At 40.8% G+C, this 25,802-nt stretch overlaps 1 protein-coding gene across 2 annotated transcripts in view; it reads right to left on the minus strand.

The window, feature by feature from the left end:
- The window catches only part of pax5 (paired box 5), a 54,087-nt gene extending 28,577 nt beyond the window's left edge, over positions 1-25,510 (minus strand). The window contains exons 1-5 of one of the 2 annotated variants that reach the window (XM_028595992.1): positions 25,383-25,510; positions 9,684-9,849; positions 6,012-6,209; positions 5,100-5,164; positions 2,118-2,243 (exon numbers count right to left, since the gene is read on the minus strand). In XM_028595992.1, the coding sequence (XP_028451793.1) occupies positions 2,118-2,243; positions 5,100-5,164; positions 6,012-6,209; positions 9,684-9,849; positions 25,383-25,428 (601 nt within the window). In that variant the 5' untranslated portion in view covers positions 25,429-25,510. Of the gene's footprint in view, positions 1-2,117; positions 2,244-5,099; positions 5,165-6,011; positions 6,210-9,683; positions 9,850-18,432; positions 18,515-25,382 lie in introns of those variants that run through there. The other variant, XM_028595984.1, reaches the window with a different exon arrangement.
- Between the last annotated feature and the right edge of the window lie 292 nt (positions 25,511-25,802).

Below are 25,802 nucleotides of genomic sequence, written 5' to 3' on the forward strand. Positions count from 1 at the left end.
ACAATATTTTTGATATGGATTTTAAGACACAAGGTCCAGTCAACAAAACAAGAGACAGACCACACATGTAGCACATGGTGTAGCACGTCACGCACATAAGGAACAAACTGAAACAATAATGCTGCTAATTAGATAACAAAGCTTCAGCTTCAACTGCAGATTCAACCACAGAGTCTGTGCCACAGACATCAGAGCACACATAATAGTGCGGGATACATTTGTGTAATTATACATGACTCATTATTCTTGTCAATGAAATATGGCTTTATATGAAAAGTAGACCCCTGATACATTTTGAATTGCTATAGCTGGAAAAGCACAGGTGTAACTAATAACATTACTGATGGCAGTGAACCAGCAGGCACAACACCATGGTCGTGGAACAAGAACACAAATGAAACTGAGCGATCACTTTATTAATGTTAAGTTAAACCTGTGCTGTGTTTCATTCTATTAAAAGTAATAATGTCTGCTGTGGAAAGGACAGTTTCCTTCCAAATTCAGTGCCCATTTACACCAAATATTATTGCGTGTTTCCATCCATTAGGAGTTGGGCACATCTAGAAAAACAGTTGATGGCACTAATTCTACTATCGGGTGCCATTAAACCATTGCAGGTGCAGAGAGTGCAACAAGATGACATGATTAAAAGAGCAATAGTCAAATGGTGGAAAACTAAATATGGCATTTAAGTTTATTTCATGTATCAATTTGAGGAAGGTTACAGTGTCCTTATGGGTCCACACAGCTCTGAGTGTTGTTATCTGCCGCAATTTTTCTGTCTCTTCAGTACAGCCGAAACTTCAGTGACAAACAATACAACAACTTTTCTACCTTGGCCAAGCGTGAAAACCTTTTTCGGTTATTTTGAGTTTTTATCGAATTTCTGGCATTTTCACTTTTTTCTTTCACATCGCAAGCTCACAATTATTGAGGGACACAAAACAAGGTAAACTTTGATCCAACATGCGTACAAACTATGAGCTATCCCTTGTGTGGAGAAAGAGTCTCAAACTTCATCATTATTCATCTGTACTCCGTGTGTGTGTGTGTGTGTGTGTGTGTGTGTGTGTGTGTGTGTGTGTGTGTGTGTGTGTGTGTGTGTGTGTGTGTGTGTGTGTGTGTGTGTGTGTGTGTGTGTGTGTGTGTGTGTGTGTGTGTGTGTGTGTGTGTGTGTGTGTGTGTGTGTGTGCCACATCTAAACTCCAGACATTAAAAGGAGGGCGGGGTGCACTAAGAGGAACAGGGTGAAGGGCGTATGTGTGTGTCAGGTCTAAAGTCTTTGTGCTCTGCTGATGGGTAAGTGGGCTGTATCCGAGCATATCAGAATGCACAAGGTGCACCTGGGATTCATCCTGGAACCTGCTGGAATGTTTTGGAAATTCATCAGCACTGGGAAAAGGACCCCACACTGTGTGTGTGTATGTGTGTGTGTGTGTGTGTGTGTGTGTGTGTGTGTGTGTGTGTGTGTGTGTGTGTGTGTGTGCGTGTGTGTGCGTGTGTCAGAGACAGAGAGCGAGAAATAGCCCCCAGTGGGTCTCTGTCACCCCCCCCCTCGCCCCGACATCTGGTCCTGTCTCATTTACCGTAGGAGACTGTCTGTGTGATGGCTTTTTAATGCCACTGACACTGCCACGTACACACCCACAAACATGCACACATGGATGCACATGCACGCACACACACATAAACATACAGTACATGTGAGAACCCCCTTATGTACTAACACACGCACACACACACAGGCTCACAACTCATTAACATGCATACAACATTGATCTGGTATGACAGGCTATATGATCAATAGTGCATGCATAAGCGGACTTCTCAGGTAGCTCTCCAGTGAAGCACTGTTAGTAAACAAATAGGGGTTTCTGAATGAAGATGTTTGGTTTAGAACTCCCATATTGCACCTGCACACGCACACACTCACACACACACATCTGTTATTGATCCGAGTTCTTTCCATCTGGACTCTCTATGTTGGAAGGGAAAGGAGGGGACCATGAGGCTGCACACATTGTGTGTATGTTGTGTATTTGTATACCTGCACCTGAAAAATGCCATTACCACAAACTCGGATAAGCACACAAACACACAAATATTCTTTTGCACACCTTCGTCTCTCTTCCTCTTGCCCACGTCGGCAGCTGAGCTGATACCCAGAATGCCACTGATGGAGTACGAGGAGCCGGCTGAGTCGCTGGTCACTGCTGACACTTGTGTTGCCGCCACAGACGTTGCTGCAGACAGACCACATGACAATACAATGTATTGAGAAATCACAAGACAAGCAAGTGAGAAGAATAACCACATACATGTTTATATGATATAACACTTTGAGCCTCTGAAATTTGAATTTACGTCTGCTGCAATTATTTTTTTTCCACCTTACAGTACATTCAACTCAATATTAATAACATATTTTAAAGAGTACCCTGCTCACGTAATCAATTATCAGAGTGATCCTCAAAATTAAACCAGATTGTAAATCACCTTGTTTGAGGCTTATGTATAATAGAAAAGGTCACATTTGCAGGAGCCCAATAGCACACTGTTATTCATATGTACTATAAAGCATCTTAAAGAATGGTTTTATTATATGATGTTAAGCAGACAAATAAAATCTTACTGACACTGAGTGATACAGAACCTTGTGGCGGTTCCAGCATGTGTAATGTTGAGTCATATGCTACTACATTTTACTTTTTACTTGAAGAGCATCACTTATGTCTCGATTCAGTTATTTATTACACCTTCACAGATGGAAGATACAAAACAAAACCCAATGAGTGAAATCCCACTTTTCTCTCCCTAAAGTCAACATAGATGCCCTTTAATCCTCTAAAACTTTTACTCAGCCATACAGATCAAATTGAGGCTTGAAATAAAAAAAGCCAAAGGACATGAGTCAGTCTATTTTTTGCCCCTCGTTGTATCTCTCACTAATCTTCCCCCTGGAGGAGACAAGTTCCTCGCTGGGCGAAACAGCGACATACTTGTCACCGCTTCAGTCACACACACACATACACACACACACATTCTGCAACCTCCTGACACACACACAAACACAGGCACACACCGAAACATACAGTCACTCATTCCTTGGTCCCTTATCTGTGCCCCTGTAAGCGGACATGGGGTTGAGTGACAGTATGGTATCCCAGGAGGGACAGAAAGGTGTGGAGACAGACATCCTAATCCTCTCTCCCAGCAGACCCCCCCAAACACAGAAAAACAAGACCGAAAAGGGAATAAAAAAGAAACGATAAACCAGAGGATCAAGGTTCCTTTCCAGACGTTATTCCTTCGCTAACGACAAGGAGTGTATAATGAATGCATATCCCTCCTTTTCCCATCACTTGATTTAGCACTTCAATTATCTGATTTTCCTTTCTCTTTCTTTTCACTCTTTTTTTATCAGACGTAACGCTTTTATTCTGCAAATCCAAATGTTCAATTTTCCGCCTGGGAGTGGGACCCATTTATCTGTGTAATCTGTAAGCGTGCATGTGTCTGTGTGTCTGTGTGTGTGTGTGTGTGTGTGTGTGTGTGTGTGTGTGTGTGTGTGTGTGTGTGTGTGTGTGTGTGTGTGTGTGTGTGTGTGTGTTTGTGTGTCTGCTTAATGTGTGTAAAAGGCAGGAGTCAGGGAGCAGTGTGTGTGAAATTAATTTAGATTAATAGACAATGTGCGATTATGAAGATATGAGAGACACCGAAACACAATCCACTGTAGGGCAAAGTGAGGAAGCGAGAGAGAGAGAGAGAGAGAGAGAGAGAGAGGGAGAGAGAGAGAGGGAGGGAAAGACTCATATTTATTTGTACTCTGAAAAATTCATCGAGTTAAAGGAAATAATGTTTCAGTCATAGCTGTAATAGATATATTGCTTTAGTCTGTAACGTTATTAGATTATTATTAGAAACTACAAATGAACAGCCAAACCATGTAAATCTGAAGGAGAGTCAAGGGTCTTTTGATCAAGAATATTAATTTCACTCACCAAACGTCCAAATCAGATGGAAGCTTACTTTATTTTGCTTATTTAACATTTGCAAAACAAAACATCGCCAAATTAACCCACAAGCACGCACAAATAAATTGTAATAAGCTGTATGTGATCATTTGGTTGAACACAAACTCATTTAAGAATAAGCAGAAGACAGGTACAGTAGACCAGTCATAATTCAGAACCTGCTCTGAGGCCATTTTAGTTCATTTTGTGATTTAGTGGTGCATATTTCCAAATTTGCAGTTAATCAAATGAACACAAACCAACTGACGCATAATAAATGTGGGCCTTGGTAGCCCCTGAGGGGTCCTCGGGGCAGTTGCACACTTTGTCCGGTCCAGCCTTAATCCATAATCCAGCCTTGCTGTAAACTAGAATTTGTGAACATAATGTCTATTCGCAATCATGATATCCATTAGCAGACATTTTAATGCTTATGATAATTGTTTTATGGGCATTAAGCTGGACACATTTGCATGTTGTCCTCCCTCACTCTCTCACTTTGTTTTCCTGCCAGCTCTCCACTCAACAATAAGGACAAAAAAAGTACTTTAAGTACTCTAAAATATTAACACACAAACCCTACATTTACCTTAAATAAAAATAGAAATGTTCTTACTGTAATAAGCAGAAAATGGACAAAACAGAAACCTACTAAAAGGGAGTTTCTCCTTGCCACTGTCGCAATAGCCACTGCTAATGCTTGCTCTTGGGGGAATTATTGGAATTGTTGGGGCTTTGTAAATTATAGAGTGTGGTGTAGACCTACTCTATCTGTAAAGTGTCTCGAGATAACTCTTGTTATGATTTGATACTATAAATAAAATTGAATTGAATTGAATTACATCCAATTAACTAATTTTACCTTACTCTTCATTTTAGAATATCTTGATTACAGTAAAGCATTCAAGCAAAGACCTTCATGGCACGCAACATTTCTTTTCACTGTGAGTTAAGGTCCAGAATTTCAATATGTTTTATTGTTACACATATTGCACACAGGCTCCTAAGAGACTCACACAAAAACGGCTCTACTGTAACATTTGCTTTGACAGTTCAAAACAGGATTTCTTATAGCAGCAGACCTACCTAAGTTGTGAGCCGACACTGAGCCTGTTTGGCCGGGCGGCTGCTGAACCTTTGTCCGAATGATCCTGCAGGAGGAGAGAGGAGATATTAGTGTGTGTGTGTGTGTGTGTGTGTGTGTGTGTGTGTGTGTGTGTGTGTGTGTGTGTGTGTGTGTGTGTGTGTGTGTGTGTGAGAGGATTCTAAATGACAGAGAGAACATGACCATCGTGGGAGCTAAACTGTGTGTGTGTGTGTGTGTGTGTGTGTGTGTGTGTGTGTGTGTGTGTGTGTGTGTGTGTGTGTGTGTGTGTGTGTGTGTGTGTGTGTGTGAAGTGGCTAAGGCAGGCTGACATGGCAGAGGGGCCTCACACTTCCTGCTTGGCTGCTCATGCAAGCCTTTTCTTCCTCTTTCCTTTCCTTTCTTTTCCTCTCCTCCCCTTTTCCTCTTCTCTCATGTCCTCTCCTTTCCTTTCCTTTTCCTTTCTTTCCTTTCTTTTTGTGTCTGTTTCTGTCCTTACTCTCACACACCTTCCTTCTTTTTTGTCTGTCTCTTTTGCTCACTCCTTCTCTCTCTTATTTCCCTATCCCTCCCTCTCTCTCTGCCTCTATGCTCAGGGGAAAGGGTTGTCATTGTACCATCGTGTTGAACCACTGAACTGCAGCCACTTCATACATATGGAGACTGGGGCCTCTTTGCCATTCTCTTTACCACACACAAACACACACACACACACACACACACACACACACACACACACACACACACACACACACACACACACACACACACACACATGCGCGCACACACACACACACAAACACACATAACACATAAAGCACACAATATTATATTGCTCTGAGCTCTACCAACACTCAGTACCTGTTGCTATAAGTTGATATTCAAACACACACAGATGACACAGACTGTAGTACCTGTTGATGGAGCTGACACTGGGGACGCTGTCGTTGTCACACACTCTCTCGGCCAGGAGCCTATCCCGGATCTCCCAGGCAAACATGGTGGGGTTTTGGCGTTTGTAATCAGCGATTTTGTCGACCACTTTGGGAGTAGCAACCTTTGGTTTGGATCCCCCGATTACCCCGGGACGGATACTGCCCGTTTCATAGTACCTGCCGATCAAAGTGGAGAAGATGCTTGCGTTGGTCATGAGGAGCAACACAAGAAGGTTGTAGTATTTCTAGAAGAGATACTGTATGTAGTCAAAACTGTTGGAAGGTTGAATCTGTTCCATTGAAACTTCTTTTTAATTATTTGTAATTTTTTAATCGTATTGCCTTGGAGGCTATGTTATACTTTTCTTGTTGTCTTGTTGTTTGTGGTCCTCCGCACCAAGCCCATTGGTTCCTACTTTTTAAATCTTTCAAAATTGGTCACAGATATATAGTTTAATTTGCTTTCAAGCTTGACCCTTTCTGAGAACAGCTGGGTACTGTAGTTTTTTTTTAACAAGAATTACTCAAGCAGGAGCATATGGTGCATTTTTTCTGGAGACTATTTTCATTTTCAGAATTTGGTGCATTCATGACACTTTACACCTTGTGGTGATTTGGACATGTTTCACTCAGTCTCAACTCGTTCCCTTCCTGGCTCCTCAGTAGATGAACAACCTTCCCACTGCGGTCAGGACTTCTCTTTGGCTTGAATTCAAAACTCTTCAAAAAACACTTCATGTCTCTCTGGCCTGTCCCTCACCCTCCTCTTCCATTTGCACCTGATCTTGAAAAAAGATCATCCTCCTGTCTTGTGTTGCATTGCTTGCAGGATAGGTAGGTTCACATTCTCACTGTCCATACTGACAAAGTGAAGTAAAGTGATTGATGGGATGCAAAATTCACATAGTTTATCTATGGCAAAAATGCAAGTCAGCTGAAGCTAATATGAGTCTGAGTTAGTCATATCAAGTGGTTATCTTCCAAAGTCACAGTGTTTTTAGTATGAAATTCCCTCTTTGTGTACAGTATATCCTTCCACTGCTGTTTGAAAAAATGTAAACCTATTCTCTAACCAACCATTTTTATATTATATCTTTGATAAAGACAGACACAAAAGAATATAACAAATGCCATATATGTTGACTCTCACAACTTCATCATCATATCATATATTTACGAGGAAATATAAACTGATAACTCAAGCCCCATTTAGGACTATTGTAAATTCTATTGTAAAGGACTCCATTGGTATGTGTCTCTATTTGGCCTTTTTAGTTTTGTTGTCAGTTTTCATTAAGTGTTTTCTGTTAGATCACTTATGTCTGAAATTGTTTATGCTGCTGCTTTGGTGTCCCTTGTAAAAAAGGTCTTCAACCCTCAGACTTACAGAGTAAGGGAATACGTTATATTTAATGCCCTAAATTAGTTGGGCATATTGGGTCTTCATCAGGGGGGAAAGAGTACTCCACATCAACCAACCAATACAGAGACAACTATTATTGTAATGATATAAAAATGTTAATATCATATCAATAAAAATAATAAAATTAGACCACTCAGTATGATGCAGCCCCATCAATAGGCTAAGGTTCCCTTGACTTACTACATGTGAAACTGACCTCGTCATTATTTTCAGTGCTTAAATTTCGGTAAAATAAAAACCTAACTACAAGATGTTTCTAATGTCACAGTCATTAGTATGAACTGTGGATAACAGTGTCAGCTAAATTACTAAATGTGATGCCAAAAATATTTATGATGTCTGACTCGTGCTGGCTGTTGTTCTTTTTGGCAATTTCACATTGTGACACAGAGGTAAGAAGAGGGTGGCACTGACACACACACACACACACACACACACACACACACACACACACACACACACACACACACACACACACACACACACACACACACACACACACACTAATGCAAACACACACAGATTCAGGCGTTTCGTGTCCACCATGGCTATTTCATGAATGTGTTTGCATGCAGAAGGGGCATGTGGGCAGGGGGTGGGAGGACAGCAAATGCGCTACACAGCTTGCAGAAAAAGGGGGGTGCAGTGTGTGGATGCAAGCTGTCAGTCAGTCTTAAACCTGCTCTCTCTCTTTCTCTGTCCCCCCCCCCCCCCCCCCCCCCCCTCCCTCTCCACCGCTGTACGGTAGAGTAATCCCTTCCGTGAAGATGTGTGTTCCTGTAAATGTGCGTTTTCTTGTCTCTGTGTGTGTGTGTGTGTGTGTGTGTGTGTGTGTGTGTGTGTGTGTGTGTGTGTGTGTGTGTGTGTGTGTGTGTGTGTGTGGGTGTTGCACATTTTGACTTTTCACAGCTGGAGTATAAACACAGCTAAAGGAAAAAACAATCTATTTCCAAATGGAAAACTATTTAAATTATTCACAGCTGAATCATTGGTGAATAAACGAGCATGGTTATTGATATCCGCACAACGATGAGCTAATACACACACACATACACACACACATACACATACACACACACACACACACGCAGAGTAGTAGAGTTGGTGTTTTTTGTTCTGCTGGCACCAGAGAGACAGAGAGGAGAGGATAAAACAACCCTCTTTCCCTCCCTCCTTCCATCCCTCGATCCCCTCTCCTCCCCCCCTCACGGCAACGCTTCAGTGAGTTGAACGGCCAGGACAGGGGAGAGAGAGGAAGATAGAGAGAGGAAGACAGAAAAAGACAGAGAGAGAGAGAGAGAGAGAGAGAGAGAAAGAGAGGCAAGGGAGAACAATGACCAACACAGTTTTTGATATAGCTGAGGGTCGCTGTAGCTAATCCTTCCCCTCCGTCCCCTCAAATGGTCTCTCTGTCTCTCATTCGTTTTTTCTTTTTTCCTGCACTCTTTTTCTTTAACACGCCTTTTCCTTTTGATTGTATTCCTTGTTCTTGTCTTTCTCCCTTTCTCCATCTCCCTCTGTCTTTTTTTCTTTTCTTTTTTGGGGTGCAGAAATATGGTGCCACTTTCATTTTGATGCTAATTCCCAAAAGCGATGAATCTTTTCCCTTTTGTGCCCCTTTCTTCTCCGGGGGACGGAACGAGCAGGGATTTACTCTTGAATTTAGCTTTGAAAAGGCAAAGAGAGAGAGAAAAGGGGGTGGGTGGGTGGGGGGGGTGAAGAGAGACATAGAAATATTGAGAGGAGTCGGATGTGAAATACAGGATACAGAGAGGGGAGAGGAAGGTTAAATAGGCAAAAAAAAAAAAAAAGAATAGAGAACAGAATGTGAGAGGCAAGCTAAAACAAAATACAGCTTGTATTTGTACATGATGCTGAGGGAATCAAAGAAATGGCAGAATGGACACTACGTATATGAGTCATTGTGACCTTACAGGAGCTTCAGTTTGACACATGCTTAGCCGACACTGAACCTGAAGCCTGTGTGCTGACAAAAAACACTAAGCAGGATGACCTAAAATTTAACCAGATACTCAATTATAATAAAAAAAAAAAAATGGCATCAAACCCTGAAGCCAATATTTTTATACACCTTAGCCAATCGTTCGAGGTGTGACAGCAGGTCACACTACCTCACAGTCTGTCAGCACACTGTTGAGTGTGTAAAAAGGGTCTAAATATTTTCAGCGCTGGCACCATATGGTCTTAGGTGTTTGTGTGCCTTTTACCTGCCCAGTATTTTGCTGACACATCCATGGCTGACTCGTAGCTGGCGTGAGATGTCACATGGTCGAACCCCTTGGTGGGCGAGTTCCACTATTCGCTGTCGAACTACATCTGGGAGGGGCCTGCCGTTTACAAACACACCTCCGAGCTGGTTCACTCCGCCATGTCCTAGAAGACAGAGAGAGAAAAGGAAGTTTGAAATGAATCAAGGTCAAGGAGGAGTGAGTGAGAAAAATATTATGGCTGCCTAAAAATTGAATTAGGTTACAGGCAAAATAAAGAGACAAAGATAAACATGTCCAAATGTAAGTGACCAAATAAAGGTTGATGAGGCAATGATGAGACGAGGATTTTAGAGGACTAAACAATTGTGGCTTTAGCTACATGTGCATCACATAAAAAGTACACAGTGATCAACAAAATCAATGATAAAAACTAAAACATTTACGCCATCAATAATGTCCGAGGCATGGCCTTCCCTCTAATTAGATTATTGGAAGGACGCAACAGAAAAATTGGACAGGCACAAGAATGTCACACATGTTGCACATTAAGTAACTCTTGCTTCTCCAACATGATTCTTGATTCTTCATGTCAACCTCATGTAATCTCTTACTGGATTAAATAAAAGCATATTTTGAAAAGACAGACTGACTTAGACCTGACACAAGAGTCTTCCATTGCTGACTGCTGAACAGCTCCATTGAAGCAGTTGTAGTTAAAATGCCTTGCTTAAAGGCTGTTCAGCCATGTATCAGTAATGTTTACATAAACACAATAGCGACATTTCAGTCTGGATTAAAGTGTCCACATTATTATCCACTTATTTACTCGGCTTTAATGCCGCCTGTTCTCACCCTCATGGATATCTCTTGTCCAGTGAAAGACAAAAGTCAACTGACAACCGGCTTCAACAAAAACGCTATTTTGTGTTTGTGCCATTACTATGTTGTTTTTGTGGGTCAACAGTTTGTAAAGCTGTATTCTCACATTAAAACAAGTTTAGTGGAAATCTAAGCATGTCAGCTCCCTTGAATCACTGACAAACACAGAAAATATAATTGCATGTACAACAAAAATAATCTAATGAAGCTGCTGGAGTTGCTTTGTGTGTGTGTGTGTGTGTGTGTGTGTGTATATATATATATATATATATATATATATATATATATATATATATATATATATATATATATATATATTATTATTTTATGAGGTTTGGTTAAGAAATATTAACTTCAGCAGAGTCACACTTTCTGGGCTAGGATCCCACAGCTGCTGGAGTCCATTTACTATCTCAAATACATCTGGCTTTATCTGGCTCAGCATAATAATACCAGTTTGACTATTCCAAAGTGCAAACTTTGCCCATTTTCACCCAGGGCAGAGTAAGCTAAGATCTTAAGTAAATGAGGGGATTTCAATTAATTATTGACCAAGGCCTGGTCCTGGCCACTTTCAGAAGGATACCACTAATATTCCCCCTGAGGGATGAAAGTATAGGGGAAATGAATGAAAGAGAATAAGACTGGTTTACACATGAATAGATTAGAATAGAACAGAATACAAGATGAACCTTTACATAATTCTGTTTGTGGGATTAAAAACGTTTTTAAGACTTTGCTCTTCTGCTACTGTAACTATTTCGACATAGAAATTCTGCCTGTTACAGTAATCCATCTGACAAACTTCAATTTGTGATCGACAGATTTAAATAGCAGCAGCAAAGAAGCAGGGACAGCAACAACGGGTGGGAATTGGAGCAAAGTATAAAGAGGGATATAGTTTGCATCCATCTTGTCAGAATATAATGAAAAATGTCCCAAGGTGACATCTTTAAATTACTTGTTTTGTCTGACCAACAACCGAAAATGCAAAGATATACTCAGTTCACTTTCATGGAAGACTAACTATCACATTAGAGAAGCTGAAACCAGAAAATAATTGCCATTTTTGCTCAAAAATGAATGAAGCGATTATCGATTATCAAACATATTGCCAATTTTTTGCTGTTAATCGACTATTTGATTAACCTACGAATCGAACTCAGCTCTAATACCAGTTCTGGAGCATTTCGAGGCATGCACCGGAGGAGAGGCAGGGTAGACCTCGGTTGGGTCAGCAGTCAGACACATTCATACCTCTGCAAACTCTCATTGAAAGGCTCGAAAAAGCCATATCAAGTCAGAAACTGTAGACACTTCTTTATCTGAGACAACAATGCTAACCACCGTATTAGCCAATATATTTATATATAATAATATAATATAGTCAGCAGTAGTAGTGGGATACACAGGATGAAATAAGTAGAACTATTTGGGCCACACTCTCTCTCTTGCTCCCCAATACTGTGTGTGTGTGTGTGTGTGTGTGTACTGTATATATATACACCAAAGGCAGAGTATAAATCAACCAGATTTTTTTCTACCACATAATCCACTGGCTTTTGTATTACCATAGTGATTACGTCTTTAGGGGAAACACACACACACACACACACGCTAATCCTAGCTGTGGGGGTAATAGATTTTAAACACATTACCCCAGCAGGGATACCCCCTTAAACACAACACTGTCCCCTGAACCTGTCCCCCTGTCCTCTTCTTTCCTCCATCAGCATAAAATAAAGAAACCAACACAAACACGCACGCACGACTCACACACACACACACACAGACACACACTCTCTCTCTCTCCTCCAGCTCAAATATAAATAGATCCACACATTGAGGATAAATACAGAAATGTGAAGTCTACAGTCTCATTCTGTGAAATCAAACAAAGCTATTTCTAAAAGGCTGATGCGGGCGGTCACTCTCTTCCTTACTACTTTATTTTTGGAGATAGAAGAAGCCGCATTATGCAGATGCCTGCTGCAGACAGCACAATTTGAAAAGCAATCGCTCTTTACAAAAGACACCAATATATAGACAGAGTCATATTTATGCAGAATGAAAGCTGGGCTCAACCGAGGCTCAAAGTCTAAATGGCATGAAATGTAACAACCAGCATGAACTTTAAAGACAATATTATCACATCAGCTGTATTTATCATAGAATCTGTGGAGCAATCTACTAAATTAAAGGATACGTGTTTTCATTTTTCACATTTGTGTTGTCATGGCTGTGGTATGACAGGTGCATTAAAGGGAAACTCCACTACTCAGCTTAGTAAAAACAGTTATATGATGTATTTTGAAGCTCTGGAGGAGCTTTGTCAAGTCTTGAGAAAATAACCCTCATTATGTTGTCAGTTATCCCAGCTTTGGGTTGAACTACAAATTACAGAAACACTGCTTTGATGCAGTTGTGTCTAAGGCATTTGCATTATGGGAAATGTAGGATCCAGTTTTTTTAGAGCTTGAGCCATACTAGGGACTAAAAGTCAGGACGTCTGTGGGTTAGATGTTAACTATCTTTTTAAAAAGTATCTCTCACCAGTCCCCTGACTTTATGGATATTCAATACTAAAGCTCACCCCTTTAGTAAATCATTGTCATTCTGGGCTTAGGTAATACATGTTTTTTGAGTGTGTAAATATTTCCTTATGCCCTTAGTATGTCTGATGGCCAGCAGTGCATTAAATATCACGTGTGATACAGAGCTGTCTCTGATTGAAGATTATCTTTTATTGAGAATTGACCGTTTCAACTTGGTGAACTGGTTTATTTGGATTATTTGGTATCCATAGAAAAAGCAGCTCCAGCACAGAATTTGGAGTATACATCCTGGAAGCTATTTTGTAACTGCATCTGCTCTTTGAAATAATGTTAAACAGAGATCTGTAAGATATCCCGCATATTATGATTATTTGTTGACTGAGTGAGCCTGCTGGTGGTTTTTAATGTAAGCGGGTATTACTCTGCTCCTGGGCCAGTGCAGGGTGGAGAGTCAAGTCAATTCTATTCACATGCATGGCCTAAAATCACAGTTCTCAAGTTTGCCTTAAAGGGCTTTACAATCTGTACAGCAGACTCAATCATTAGATCCTCGATTCCCTGGAGATACAGAGAACCACCCTATTCTGTCACTGCTGAACCCCACAGGTTTTTTAACATGTTTGAGAATTTTTATGCCTTTATTAAAAAGTTGATTGAGATTGAGAGATGATTGGAGGGTCCCGGGCTGGACTTGAACCGGGGATGTTGCCAATCATGGTCAGCACCTTAAGCCTATAGCCCACCTGAACCCCACTGTTCTCGTGATCTTTTCTTTTTACTCGAAATCATCACTGGGTACTGAGATGCAGAGAGAACACACACACACACACACACACACACACACACACATTCACTTTCAGATATTCTTCAAAGCAAAAACGGGCCTGCTGACCTACATGGACAAATTCAAGTCCTTAACACACACTCTCTGTGAATGTTTTGTGTGAAGGCATTAGTCCTTCCTCCTCTCTTTATTGTTATGTCCCGAAACCTTTCGATGAATAAAAGCACAGTTTTCGCAGGGTCTTTATAGAAGCCGACTGTGCTACGTCCTCCTCACCACAGGTATCTGCAATGAAGACTCTCTCCCCCTCTCCCTCCCCCACTCTCCCGCTTTCTCAGATAAGAGTAAATGAAATGGTTCCTTTCACCCTTCCTATCTGGGCCAGGCCATGAAATACGCCTTGCTTTGTAAAGAGATGGAGAGGAATGACTTGTGACCTACAAAAACCTCCAGATAACTATTTATTCACTTATCTGTGTATTTACTGTTGGCATTAGGCGTTCAGACTCTTACCATCATGGGTTAGGTTATCGGGATTATGTGTTTGAAATTTATTTTCCGAGCATATACACTGATAGGGACAACAGAATAACTTACACATTCTATCAAGGCATTTGTTTATCAGCCACTGTAGCATAATTCTCTAAATAAGTAGCAGTAGCATATATATGCCATGTTTTTACACGTTAGGCTTTAGCTAGTGCACAAAATGGTGCTGGAATAGATTGAGACTATACAGTAAATTTGATCTTGCAGATTTGATCATTAAATAGTAAAAGAGCCCAAAATTGCCTTGCATGTTGAGAGGAATCTTTTGCCTAATAAAATGTATTCCTTAATATGTTACCTAACGGAAGAATTTAGGACTGATGTTCCCTCACAGCTGTGTGAGTTTAGTGACAGGGTCGCTGGACCTTGTCACTAAACTCACACTGACCAAACAAATTAACCACTTGCTCCCAGAAATTCAATCAACATTGGCTGGCTCTGGCGATTTTGTTGCAAATTAGATACAAAGATTCAGCTAAATTAGGGGTCTTGGCTTTTAAAGGTCTTTCTAAGCTGAACCTACAGTCTCTAGAGGGGGGGACTGTTGGCAGAGGCAGCAGCTTCATTTTCAGAAACAGAATCAGAGAGGGACAGAGACAGCCAGGGGACCAGGGGTCATTATGCAGCTCTGTTGTATTTCATTTATTTACCCTTTATAGGAGCTTAATTAAAAACCCAGCACCTCCTTAAATGTTTGATTGATTCACTGTTTCCGGGAGGAAAAAATACAGAGATAAAGCAAAATATATTCGAGGTCCCCCATCCAGAAAATAAAGTCCATTAGGCTCTCTGTCTCCCTCTTCCTACATTCCTCTCTCTCTCTCTCTCTCTCTCTCTCTCTCTCTCTCTCTCTCTCTCTCTCTCTCTCTCTCTCTCATCTCTCATCTGCCTCGTCACGGCCTGACGACTCAAAAATAAAGCAAAACAGAGAAATCGCAACAAAACGCCACCGGTTCTCGCTTTCTCTCTGTCTCTTGAAAAAAGAAAGAAAATTGGGAACTAGAAATTACTTTTAGCTGAAAACCGGTTTGGAAAGTTCCCCGCGAGAATACAGATGAAGCACATTTCCTTGAGCAAACAGTGAATAGATCAGTGAGATGTGCCATGGCAGGCGTTTTGGACGTATAGTGTTATTTTTTTCTGAAAGGTGGAGTAATTTATATTCTCTTGGCGAAGTTTGAGTCAGGGAAGCTTGTTAATAAACGGTTAGATTTGTCTTATATCATTATATCATCATATTTATATCTTATAAAGGAGTCAGTTGTAGAGATTCCCGTCAGAGAAACCATGATTTGATTGAAAAGAGACTTGTATGACACCATAAATTAAGCTTACTTCGACTTATAATTGCTATTTCTTTACTTTCGTTTTCTTCAGTGGTCGGGAAAAAGCTTAGTTCAAATAAGATATTGGCCTATGTATTTTTTCCATTTATTCCATTTAGAAAACGTATTTTTTGTGACTGTTTCCCTCTTTTCTTTAGGCTACCTCATCATGAGCCGATCACAAGGTAGGCCACAGCCTTGCCTGCTTAATATTCAGCATGCCACCATTACCATTACAATACGTGATTATGAAATTCAGCTCATTATCATCACAATTACGTGGTATAGATTGTTAAAACACCCCTGCCATATATTGGTTCAAAACGCGCTCCAAAGTTTGCAAAGTTAGGCCTATAAAAATTGATATAAAAAACTGTTACACCCGAAACGGACATAACGAATGGGATCTTCAACCCAAAAATGAAGTAACTTTGTAAGTAAAAACAATCGAAAAAATAAATGTGCGGAAATAGCCTAACTACCAGCTTTTAGGGTGGGCACAAACACACACACACACACACACACACACACACACACACACACAAAGTGTGCACGAATCACTTAATAACCTTTGTTTTATATTAAAAACTCAAGTTAATATTGAACTTTAAAATCAATGGTATTGCCGTAACTCGCCAATCTATGTGCAACAAAGAGTCCTCACGTTGTAAACTTTAACTTATTTTAAGAACACACACACACACACACACACTCGCCCAACAACATTTCCACGCGTCACAGTCAATTCATCCCAACCTCTCTCTCTACCTTTGACATTTTTTAAGTGTAATCGTTTTAAAGCGTCTCCGGGCTTTGACATATATAACTTTAGCTCCGCTGTTACCGTCAGCAGCGCGGTTCATTGGGTTTGGTGAAACTGCAGAGAAGAGGAAACATGATTCGTTATAGTGTGTGTGTGTGTGTGTGTGTGTGTGTGTGTGTGTGTGTGTGTGTGTGTGTGTGTGTGTGTGTGTGTGTGTCTGTGTGTGTGGCTTCTTCTTCTTTTTTTCTATTTTTTAATCCTGCAGGATAACGCACTGTGGGAACCTTCGTCAGTCACATAACACGGCTTCTCTCCGGGACTAAACCGCAATAAAATAGTCTATATATAATGCATAATCTATTACACGCTGAAATGCTTGCAGGGCGCTTGATTCAGCTTCTAAGTACAGAGGCGAAATATTATGTGCAGAGCTACCACGCAGGTTGCGAATATTGGACTATATTAAAATCAAAATTTTCTTTTATATAAGTGTTTGGACATTAAAACAACGCTATTAATTAAGCTTGTTAAAAGAACACTTAAAGTTCTTAATTGAATTATGTCCTATTATGTGGGCCTCTAGAGCCAATCTTTGGAGTTGATTATAACTGAACATATGATATTAATTTCAGATATTAAATGCGGGACTAACAATTGTTTTGTGAGCTTGGTGTTTTTTTGTGCTCAAAGACTGAAATGTTTCCAATTAGGCTATTTTTGATATTAACACAAAAAAACATTCCATGTGAAGAGAAGTAGCTAGTATTTGGGGAGGGAAAGTAGACTGAAAAGACAAAGCAGGGCCCGCCATGTCACGACTGAATGAACAAGTTGTGCCCCCCCAGCAACCTATACCCTGCATGTCCCCAAGCATCTGCTCTGCTGAAGTGTCCTTGAGCAAGACACCGCTGGCTGCTGCATGCTGTGAGGCTGAACCTGTGTGAGCTCTGACCTGCTGGGCAGTGAAAGGAGAATTTCCCTGCAGGGGATCAACAGAGTCTCACCTTGTTATTATTAAAACGAGCAGGTCTCCGCCTGCAACTGTGTGCGTAAAGTGCAGTGTGTCTGTCTAACCTGGTTATGTGCTAGAAACACTGTTACTGTTTGTGGATCAAGTTCAGCTTTTAGTCATGCCTTGTTACCTCTCTCTCTCTCTCTCTCTCTCTCTCTCTCTCTCTCTCTCTCTCTCTCCGACCGCTACGCCTCCTTTTCCCTTCAAAGGGGCATGCATGCAAACAGCATGCCGTTTCAAACACAAGGCACCAGCAAATACAACAAAAATGTAGGCCTGCATATCCTGGATTACAATGCATTTCACAATTAAAAAATGTAGCCTACCTGTTTTATAAATAAAAAGTAAGGATAAAAAGCAAATTCCCAAACGAGGCAAAATAGTACCAAACAAATAATAATTTGAGCCTAAACTTTTCATGTTTCAACGTTTCATTTTCACTGCAAAAAATATCCATCTCTTAAGAAGTAATTACGTGGAGCAACCAACTAAATATATAATATAACAATGTGTGCTAATATAGGAAGATGTATTTCACGTGCACAACAAATTTCCAAAGTTTCACCCGGTCTGTTTCTAGATTAAAAAAATATATTGAATAAATGCAGATCAATTAAATATAAAAACGTTATTTGCAAACAGCTTTCCATTAGCGAAATGCATGTGCTTTGTCGAAGACTTTTGGAAGTCCTTTCATTGAGGAAAGACGTAGGACTCAAATCAAGGATGTTTTTTTTGCAGTGTATGGTGCAGCTGGAAAGGCAACTACTCCGCTGTTATTACCGCATATTCACACAGAGCTGGAGGTGTTGGGGGTTGTTTCAGTTCAGGGCAGATGGGATCATGCAGATGAAGGGAATTATAAACGTGTAAACTTACTGTGCATTGCTGCAAACGGATCGTGCTTACAGTGAATCTCCATCATTAACGTGGAGGGCTGCAGGGCCCCGGTACAGTATGAGGGGTCTTAAAAATGCCACCGGACACTCCGCTTCAGTCGGCCACTTTACTGACACACCGTGACTTCCAATTAATGGAATGGGGTAGGCCTACTAGTTCCCTTCAAAGAGAGGGTTGTTTTTCTTAATTAATAAAAAAAAAAAATGGATTGGGTTGGCAATGTGAAACAGGTTGTACTTTGACTCGAACTTATAAAAAAGATGTACAAAATATAGAAAGATTTTAAGGTGGAAGGGAGGGGGAAAATGGCGTCAAAAATATGAATCAGAGCCAGGCTCCCTCCTCATGGAGACGGGACACCACTCCGGGTCTGTTCTGGCGTCTCCAAGACCAGAGGAGGGAAACGACAGCAGCAGTGCTCATTCCCTCAGCTGCTCGTCTACACAGAGTCGCCTCAGTCCAAGGAAAACAGATTCAAACTTTTGCACACAAAAAATAGGGAGAGCGAACAAACTAGCCTCCCTCCCTTTCTCCCCTTTTTCGGTCCGCTGGCCGTGACCTCTGAACTGCGACTTAGCCGATGGGGGGCTCAACTTTCTCCTTTCAGTCTATTAAAATATTTAAAAAAATAAAAATAAATAAATAAATAAAACCCAGTTTAAACAAAATAGGTTCTTTACAGATCCACGGTTATATTTCTTCCAGGTTATTTGTTGCACATGTTCTTCTTGTCAGAAATCGTCCTCGTCAATTGCTTTCGCACTTGGTAATCTCCAGTCAATAAAGCGAGCGAGAGCGGATGAGTGCTCACATCTTGAAGTCTCATATCCACCGTGCCAAGGAAAAGAAAGAAAATACAGAAAATTACGCAGCAGGAAGAAAAAAAAACTCTCTGGTTTGAGTAAAAGCTGATGAGGCTGACGTAAGAGTTGTGCTCTTCTAAGTATGAACGAAAGGCAGCTCTTTGTCACTCTACTATCTCTTCTCCCCTCTGTGTTGACCAGGACTCGCTGCACAAACGTAGCTGTTGGACTCCCGGTTTATGTGTGAGTTTGGAAACGCATTTTTTCGCTTGGGAAAAGAAAACAGTCCTGTCCAAATTCAAAGGGTAGTTTTCTCCGTGCTCACGCCAGAAGACCCCAAAGATTGTGGTGTAAATATCTACATAAACAGGCTTCTTTAACTACACAGAGAGAAGCTGCCTGCGCCCAGCGTCCACGGTGGCGCACGCCGCGTTTCAGGACCTGCTCTCGTGCGGACAGCGCCCGCGCTCCCAACCCCCTGGAACCCTAACCTACACGCGCCGGCCAGCTGCCCGTCACTCATAGCGGATCCAGCCAATCACGGCGCGAGCGTTGCCGCCACGTCACCGCCAACCCCAGGTGGAATCGGGCGGGGGAGCGCACTGATTGGCTGCTGCGAATCCCGTGGGCCAATGACGCCCCGCATGTATTGTCCGTCCACCAATGGCGAGGCTCAGTGAAGCGACGCAAGGCTCGGGGAGTAAATGATCATATGTTTAATTTCAATTAACGAAGTAAAAAACGTCATGCCTTTATACCCATTTGCGCTCAATTTATTCATGTCAATATTAAATGGTTAATTAATTGAGTATTACTAAAAATGAGGCTTAGTTGCAGCAAGGCTTTATAAATGAGGGAATGCTCCGAAACTCAAACTGTAATTGTTTATAGGCCTATTGTAAGGATATAGGGGAAAACAAGGGGGGAGAGAATAGCAGAAAAGCCGTTTTTTTTAAAGGTCCACAGTATTTCAGGGAAGCACATGAAAGTTCAGATTTCACTCAAAACCCTTCAGCTTTCTGTTCCATTAACCGTCTTTGTAGGCCTAAAGGAGTAAGAGCTGTCAAGTGCTATGAAAACAATCGCTTCTGCATAATTTCCTTCCTTCAACACAATGTTATAATTTTTTAGCTTGGGGAGAATTGAGAAATAACATATGAAACATGCATTCCCACTCATTACCTAATTGATTGCGGATCCAAACGGATGTCGTTTTTTAATGAAATGCAATTGGCGAGCTCCGCATTTACACTCCAAACTGAGAGAGACAGACAGAGAGAGAGAGAGAGAAAGAGAGAGAGAGAGAGAGAGAGAGAGAGAGAGAGAGAGAGAGATTCATTACATGTTCGTCCCACCTGATTTGAGAAGGCATATCTAAGCCTCTCCCCTGTAATATTAAACACACAAATAGCCTAAAGCATGAGCCAAATTAAAAAGTGTTATTTCCCTGTTTCTAGACATTTAATCATTTCAGTTCCTCGGTGTTTATTGCATGCATGAACCTTAGATTAGACATATTTAGAGCTACACTGGAGAGAAATACAACAATATCAATAAAGACAATGCAATACTAGTTAGGAAGCTGATCATTAGATAAAGCGACTCACTAATGAAAAAAACCAACAAGTCCCTTATTTCCCTTATTCTTATAGTTTTCAGGTGTATCCTCTAAAGACTGACATGCTTGATGTACTTCAAGGCAATGCATCTGATACAGAAAAGGTCAATTTATGATATTATTGATCATTTCAGATTTTTTATTTGTAGATTCCTTGCTTTGAATGGTGGTTTCTAGCCTTTTTTCATAATTAACCCCCCCGCCCCTCCCAAGACTAGTAAACTGGAGTGCGCTCACACACTCAGACACATTTATTCTTTCTTTAAGTCATTGGTTTCTGTTTAAAATGTCAGGTAGGCTAAGTGGGAGGGTTTTCTCTATGGCTTGCTCTCTCTCGGAGGCTTCTTTAGTGGAGCTGTATACAGGAAGAACCACAAGGGGGCGTATAACCTTGAGCTATGTTCCCGTACATGGCCCTTACGCACGGGCGCATGCACAGATATACACGCGCGAACACAATACAGGAACTTTACAATCAATACACTTGAACTTAAAAAGTCTTCAAAGCAGTCGAATGGGGCCCTAAACTGGTCCAAAATGTAAAGCATACATGGAAGCATATTAATACATAATATGGAATCACTGTGTTTGTGGTTTCATTGTGAGCATTTAAATAAACCACTTTATTTCTCTCACCCAGATGTTCAACCCTAAATATGGTTTCAAAAATCGTCCCTGCTTTGTAATCCACTGACTGTAAAGTAAAGTACACACTTAATCCTCATTCATATTACACATCTCTTTCCTGAGTGTTCATGAATTGGGGCCTCATACAAATCTGACAAATCTTGTTTGTTTGTTTTCAATCAAAAAACGACAAAACATAAATAGACCAGAATACAGTTACAAAACTGAAACTTAGATATTTAGATCATGGACCAAATACCATGGGGCCACGCAGCATTTAGGCCACAAATCAATGAAAGGAGAAAAAGCAGGCGAATACAGACAATGACTAGAACACGCACTGCGAGAAAAGCCTCTGCAAAGTGGGAAATCTGTTGGCCAACTTCGTTTTTTATAAATGCATGTTATAAAATACAGCTTCTTACATTTACAATTCCTGTGTTTTTGTATTTCTTTTCTTTTCCAGGTAAATGACTAATCTTGTTTTTGTTGCTGCATTGACAGAATATTGGGCTCTAGAGGTCTCCAGACAGGGACACAAAAGCATAACGATATCATATTTTGAGTATTTTAATTTCTATTGTTTCATTGTGCTCCTTCCCCCTCTGCAATAAGTCTGTTTTTATTTACTGCGATGTAGACACAAGCGTTTTTTCTCCCCACAGAAGAAAACTGTCACCCCTGTCTCTTCGATTTGCAAATTAAATACATAAGCAATTAAAACATCCAAACACAATCAATCATGTATACAAATTGTTGTTGCTTTAGGGTTGGAAATTTAGAGAAAACTTCCATCAGGGTAGGACGACTTTAATCCGGGGGTCCAAAATCATTACCATATTTCATTACCTCTCCGGTGTTGGAAATGGGAGGATGGGGAGGAGACGGGGGTGGGGGTGTATACTTTTTTAAGCATTAGTAAGAATGTGGTTGAGTTGTGATAATCATTTGGAGGCAAATTGGAGGCAATGTTGTTGTTTAAGTATTCCCTCCCTCTTTCTTTCCTTTCCTTTCCTTCCCGTCCCTCCATCCACCATGAAAGCTTCGGCTGTTTTGCTTTTTGCGCCCGAGCCTCAAAACGAAAAAGCAATGAAAAATTAATAGCGCATGTTAACTCCACCAGCTCGTTTATTACACGCCCGCTGACTGTAAACATAATGAGAAAGTTCCCGTATCTCTTTTTAAGTTTTCATTTGCTTATAAAATATAAAAGTCATCATTAATAAATAAAATATATGGACTGGAGAGAGTGAACCGTGTTGGACTTTCTGAGGTGGAACTCGACTGCGTACCGAGCAGGTAAATCACACTCACTGCTTCTCCCACTCACCCACAGGCCTGATCAAATGGACCTATTTGTAATAATTTGGCTCGATGATAATGCAAGTTAAGACCAGTCTGTCAGCTGTCAGGTGGAGTACAAGGCCCCGCTGCCCATAATATCAGACCTTCTCCTGTGTTTTGATGGGGCACTTGAGGTCAAAACGAAAGTAGGCTATGCCATGTGAGGTCATCTCTCTCTCTTTCTCCCCTCCCTCCTCTCTTGCTCTCCTCAGTCCTCCATCTCTCTCTATCACAGCTTTTCTTGGTTTCCGCAACATCACAAAGCTCATTTGGCCTGTACTTTGACTGTGAAATGTCAGTTTAGTACCTGTTTTGGCAACGACTTTAAGGTGGAGAATCAAATATTGTATATGAAAAAAGATATAATGTATGAAGCCTTAATAGCCAGGAGGTCAGGGTTTATACAGTTTGGTCATTAGCTGCAGGGACGCATAAATAAAAATGGTTGGCTGAAGGTGACACTGGCCTATATGTGTACCAAAGCTGACCATGGGGAAACCATGGGGTTTTATTGTTGTAATATATATATATATATATATATATATATATATATATATATATATATATATATATATATATGACATATATTAAAATCATAATATATCAAATAGGCTATATAAGACCAGAACAGATAAGTGACCTATACGTCTATTTTTTCCTCATAGGCCTAAGTAAAATATTAACTTCAGCCACTGGCCCACTTAAAATGTTCGTTCATATAATAAACTGCATTCTCAATTATGTTTCGAGGGAAAGTATTTTCTCCAGGATTACACGTCACTCGCACCAGTGACAGGCGCACGTTGTGAAACGATCGCAGTTTTAACGTTGTGAATTGAACCCAAACTTGGTCGTCAGACAGGGACTGAAATGGCGGACCCGCTTATTGGAAAGAGACGGCCTACGCACTTTTACGCACGGCCAACCTACAGGGCGGGAAGAGAGGAAGTCTCATTAAATCCACGTTCATTCTCACAGATTCTCCTTTGTATCCCGAGCACGTTTCTTAAAGTGAGAGGAAATGGAGAGGCTGTAGGTATAGGCCTGGCCTGAGCCCTAGAGACTTTACACACCAACAGGGGAGGGCCTCCTTTAAACTCTGATTTCCTCAGTGGTTAAAAGGTTATTATCCAATTGCAACAAATCCCATTGCTTTCAGCGTTTACCAGGGGTAAGGCCCACTCCACAAAAGACTGCAAAGGGGGCATTATTTGTCTTACAGACCATAGGCATTATTTGATGACAAATTTCCATAGAAGGCCGGACATGAGCTAATTTATTTATATTATGAGAAAACGTGTCTAAACCGGAATATAGGCCTACTTTCTTATTGTGAAAAATAAAATAAAAAAACCCCACAAAATGCAGTCTGCACATGTACGTAAACTATATAACCATCTACTATCTATGCATTACAATATTGTAACAGGCAACAAGGAGCATCACTAAAGCAGATTTTAGGTTGGTTTTTTTTGTTGAGGAAAGGCTTTTCACGAAGCAGTGAGCACATTGCCCTTTCAGAAAGTATCACCTGCCCACCGTTTCTTAATGACAAACGACGTTTTATCAATGCAGACACAGCGGCCAGCAATATGAAATGATGTGATAACCATTGGGTGCCATAACAAGGTCGATGGCCTGATCCATTGCTGTACCAGACCCCGCTGTTTTATGAATAGGTCTATACCAGATGAACCTGTTGAATGAAGTAAGTAATGGAGACACGCAGGAAAGAGCCAGACTCCTTTAGAGAGTTATTATTGACTGAACCGGAATGCAACTTCAACTTTTGGTCCACAAAAACACGAACAAGAAACTACGAGCTTTCAATCCGTTTCATCTCAAATGGTCACAGTCCTCATAGCATACATTTATATAAATAATTAAAAAAAGATGATTGACCTACATTTTATGGCCAATCTGTTTTTTATTATAAGGATCAATCAAGGTATCAATGCCCCTCTCAGGTGCCAACACGCCAACCCAAACCGACAAGTTCAGTGCCAAACAGTTTGAGTAAAAATCAACAAAAAATGATTAAATTATGACATCAAAAACCATATTTTAAACTAGCAAATATAATATAAATCCTAAACTGCAAAAGTCTCCAGACACAATTTTCGTTGGAACCGTTTTAAAGACAGCAAAAGGTTCTCCAGTAACAGTAGCTAATCATTCTCAACTTTCATCACTGGCCTACAAAAGTGATACAGTCACCAACGTCAGATCATTTTGATTAGGCAACTATAGGCTACTTTAAAAAGAGTTAAGGTTGCAGCTTTTTCTATTTTTCGCCAAAAAGGTCTCAGAATACTTTACCATAGGCTACTTCTAATAACTCAGGACACCATACAAAAGTTTCAAAAAGAATCTTTTCTAATAATTTACATTTCAACAACAAACTTCCACAACTTAACTAACTTACTTAAAAGTTTAACAATAAAATAACAGCAACCATGAAATCACTTGTTAAAAAGATAAGTTCAACTCTTCATAGAAGTTAAATTAAGCTCGAGAGAGAGCCAGTGCGACCCTACCTGCTCTCCCCAGCCGCAGTGCAGGACTCTTGGGACCCTGGTCCATGTTGCCCGGTTAGAACAGGGGGAGGCGATGAAAGGAGGAAAAAAAGGAAAAGAACAAAAACTTTTTTCCAGTGTCCCCCTCTCCCTTTCTCTCTCCCTCTCTCTTACCCCCCTTTCCCTCGCTCTCTGGCACTGTTTTCTTTTTTTCCTCTACAGTACTTTTGGGGCGAGTTGTAGGTTGAAATAATTCGACCCTTCCGCTCCCTATTGCATTCCCTGCAAGTGCTCAGTCAGCTGCAACTAAACGCTTTAGGTGGAAAAAAGGCTTCGGGGGGAAGCGTGAAATGATCACGCCGAGTAAAAGAGCCGCTCTCTCAATGTGCACCCATGTCCTGTCCTTTTCCGGCACAAGCTTGCACACACACAAACACGTTC

The sequence above is a fragment of the Perca flavescens genome, chromosome 2 (assembly GCF_004354835.1).
Source record: "Perca flavescens isolate YP-PL-M2 chromosome 2, PFLA_1.0, whole genome shotgun sequence".
In the NCBI taxonomy this organism is placed as follows: Eukaryota; Metazoa; Chordata; class Actinopteri; order Perciformes; family Percidae; genus Perca; species Perca flavescens.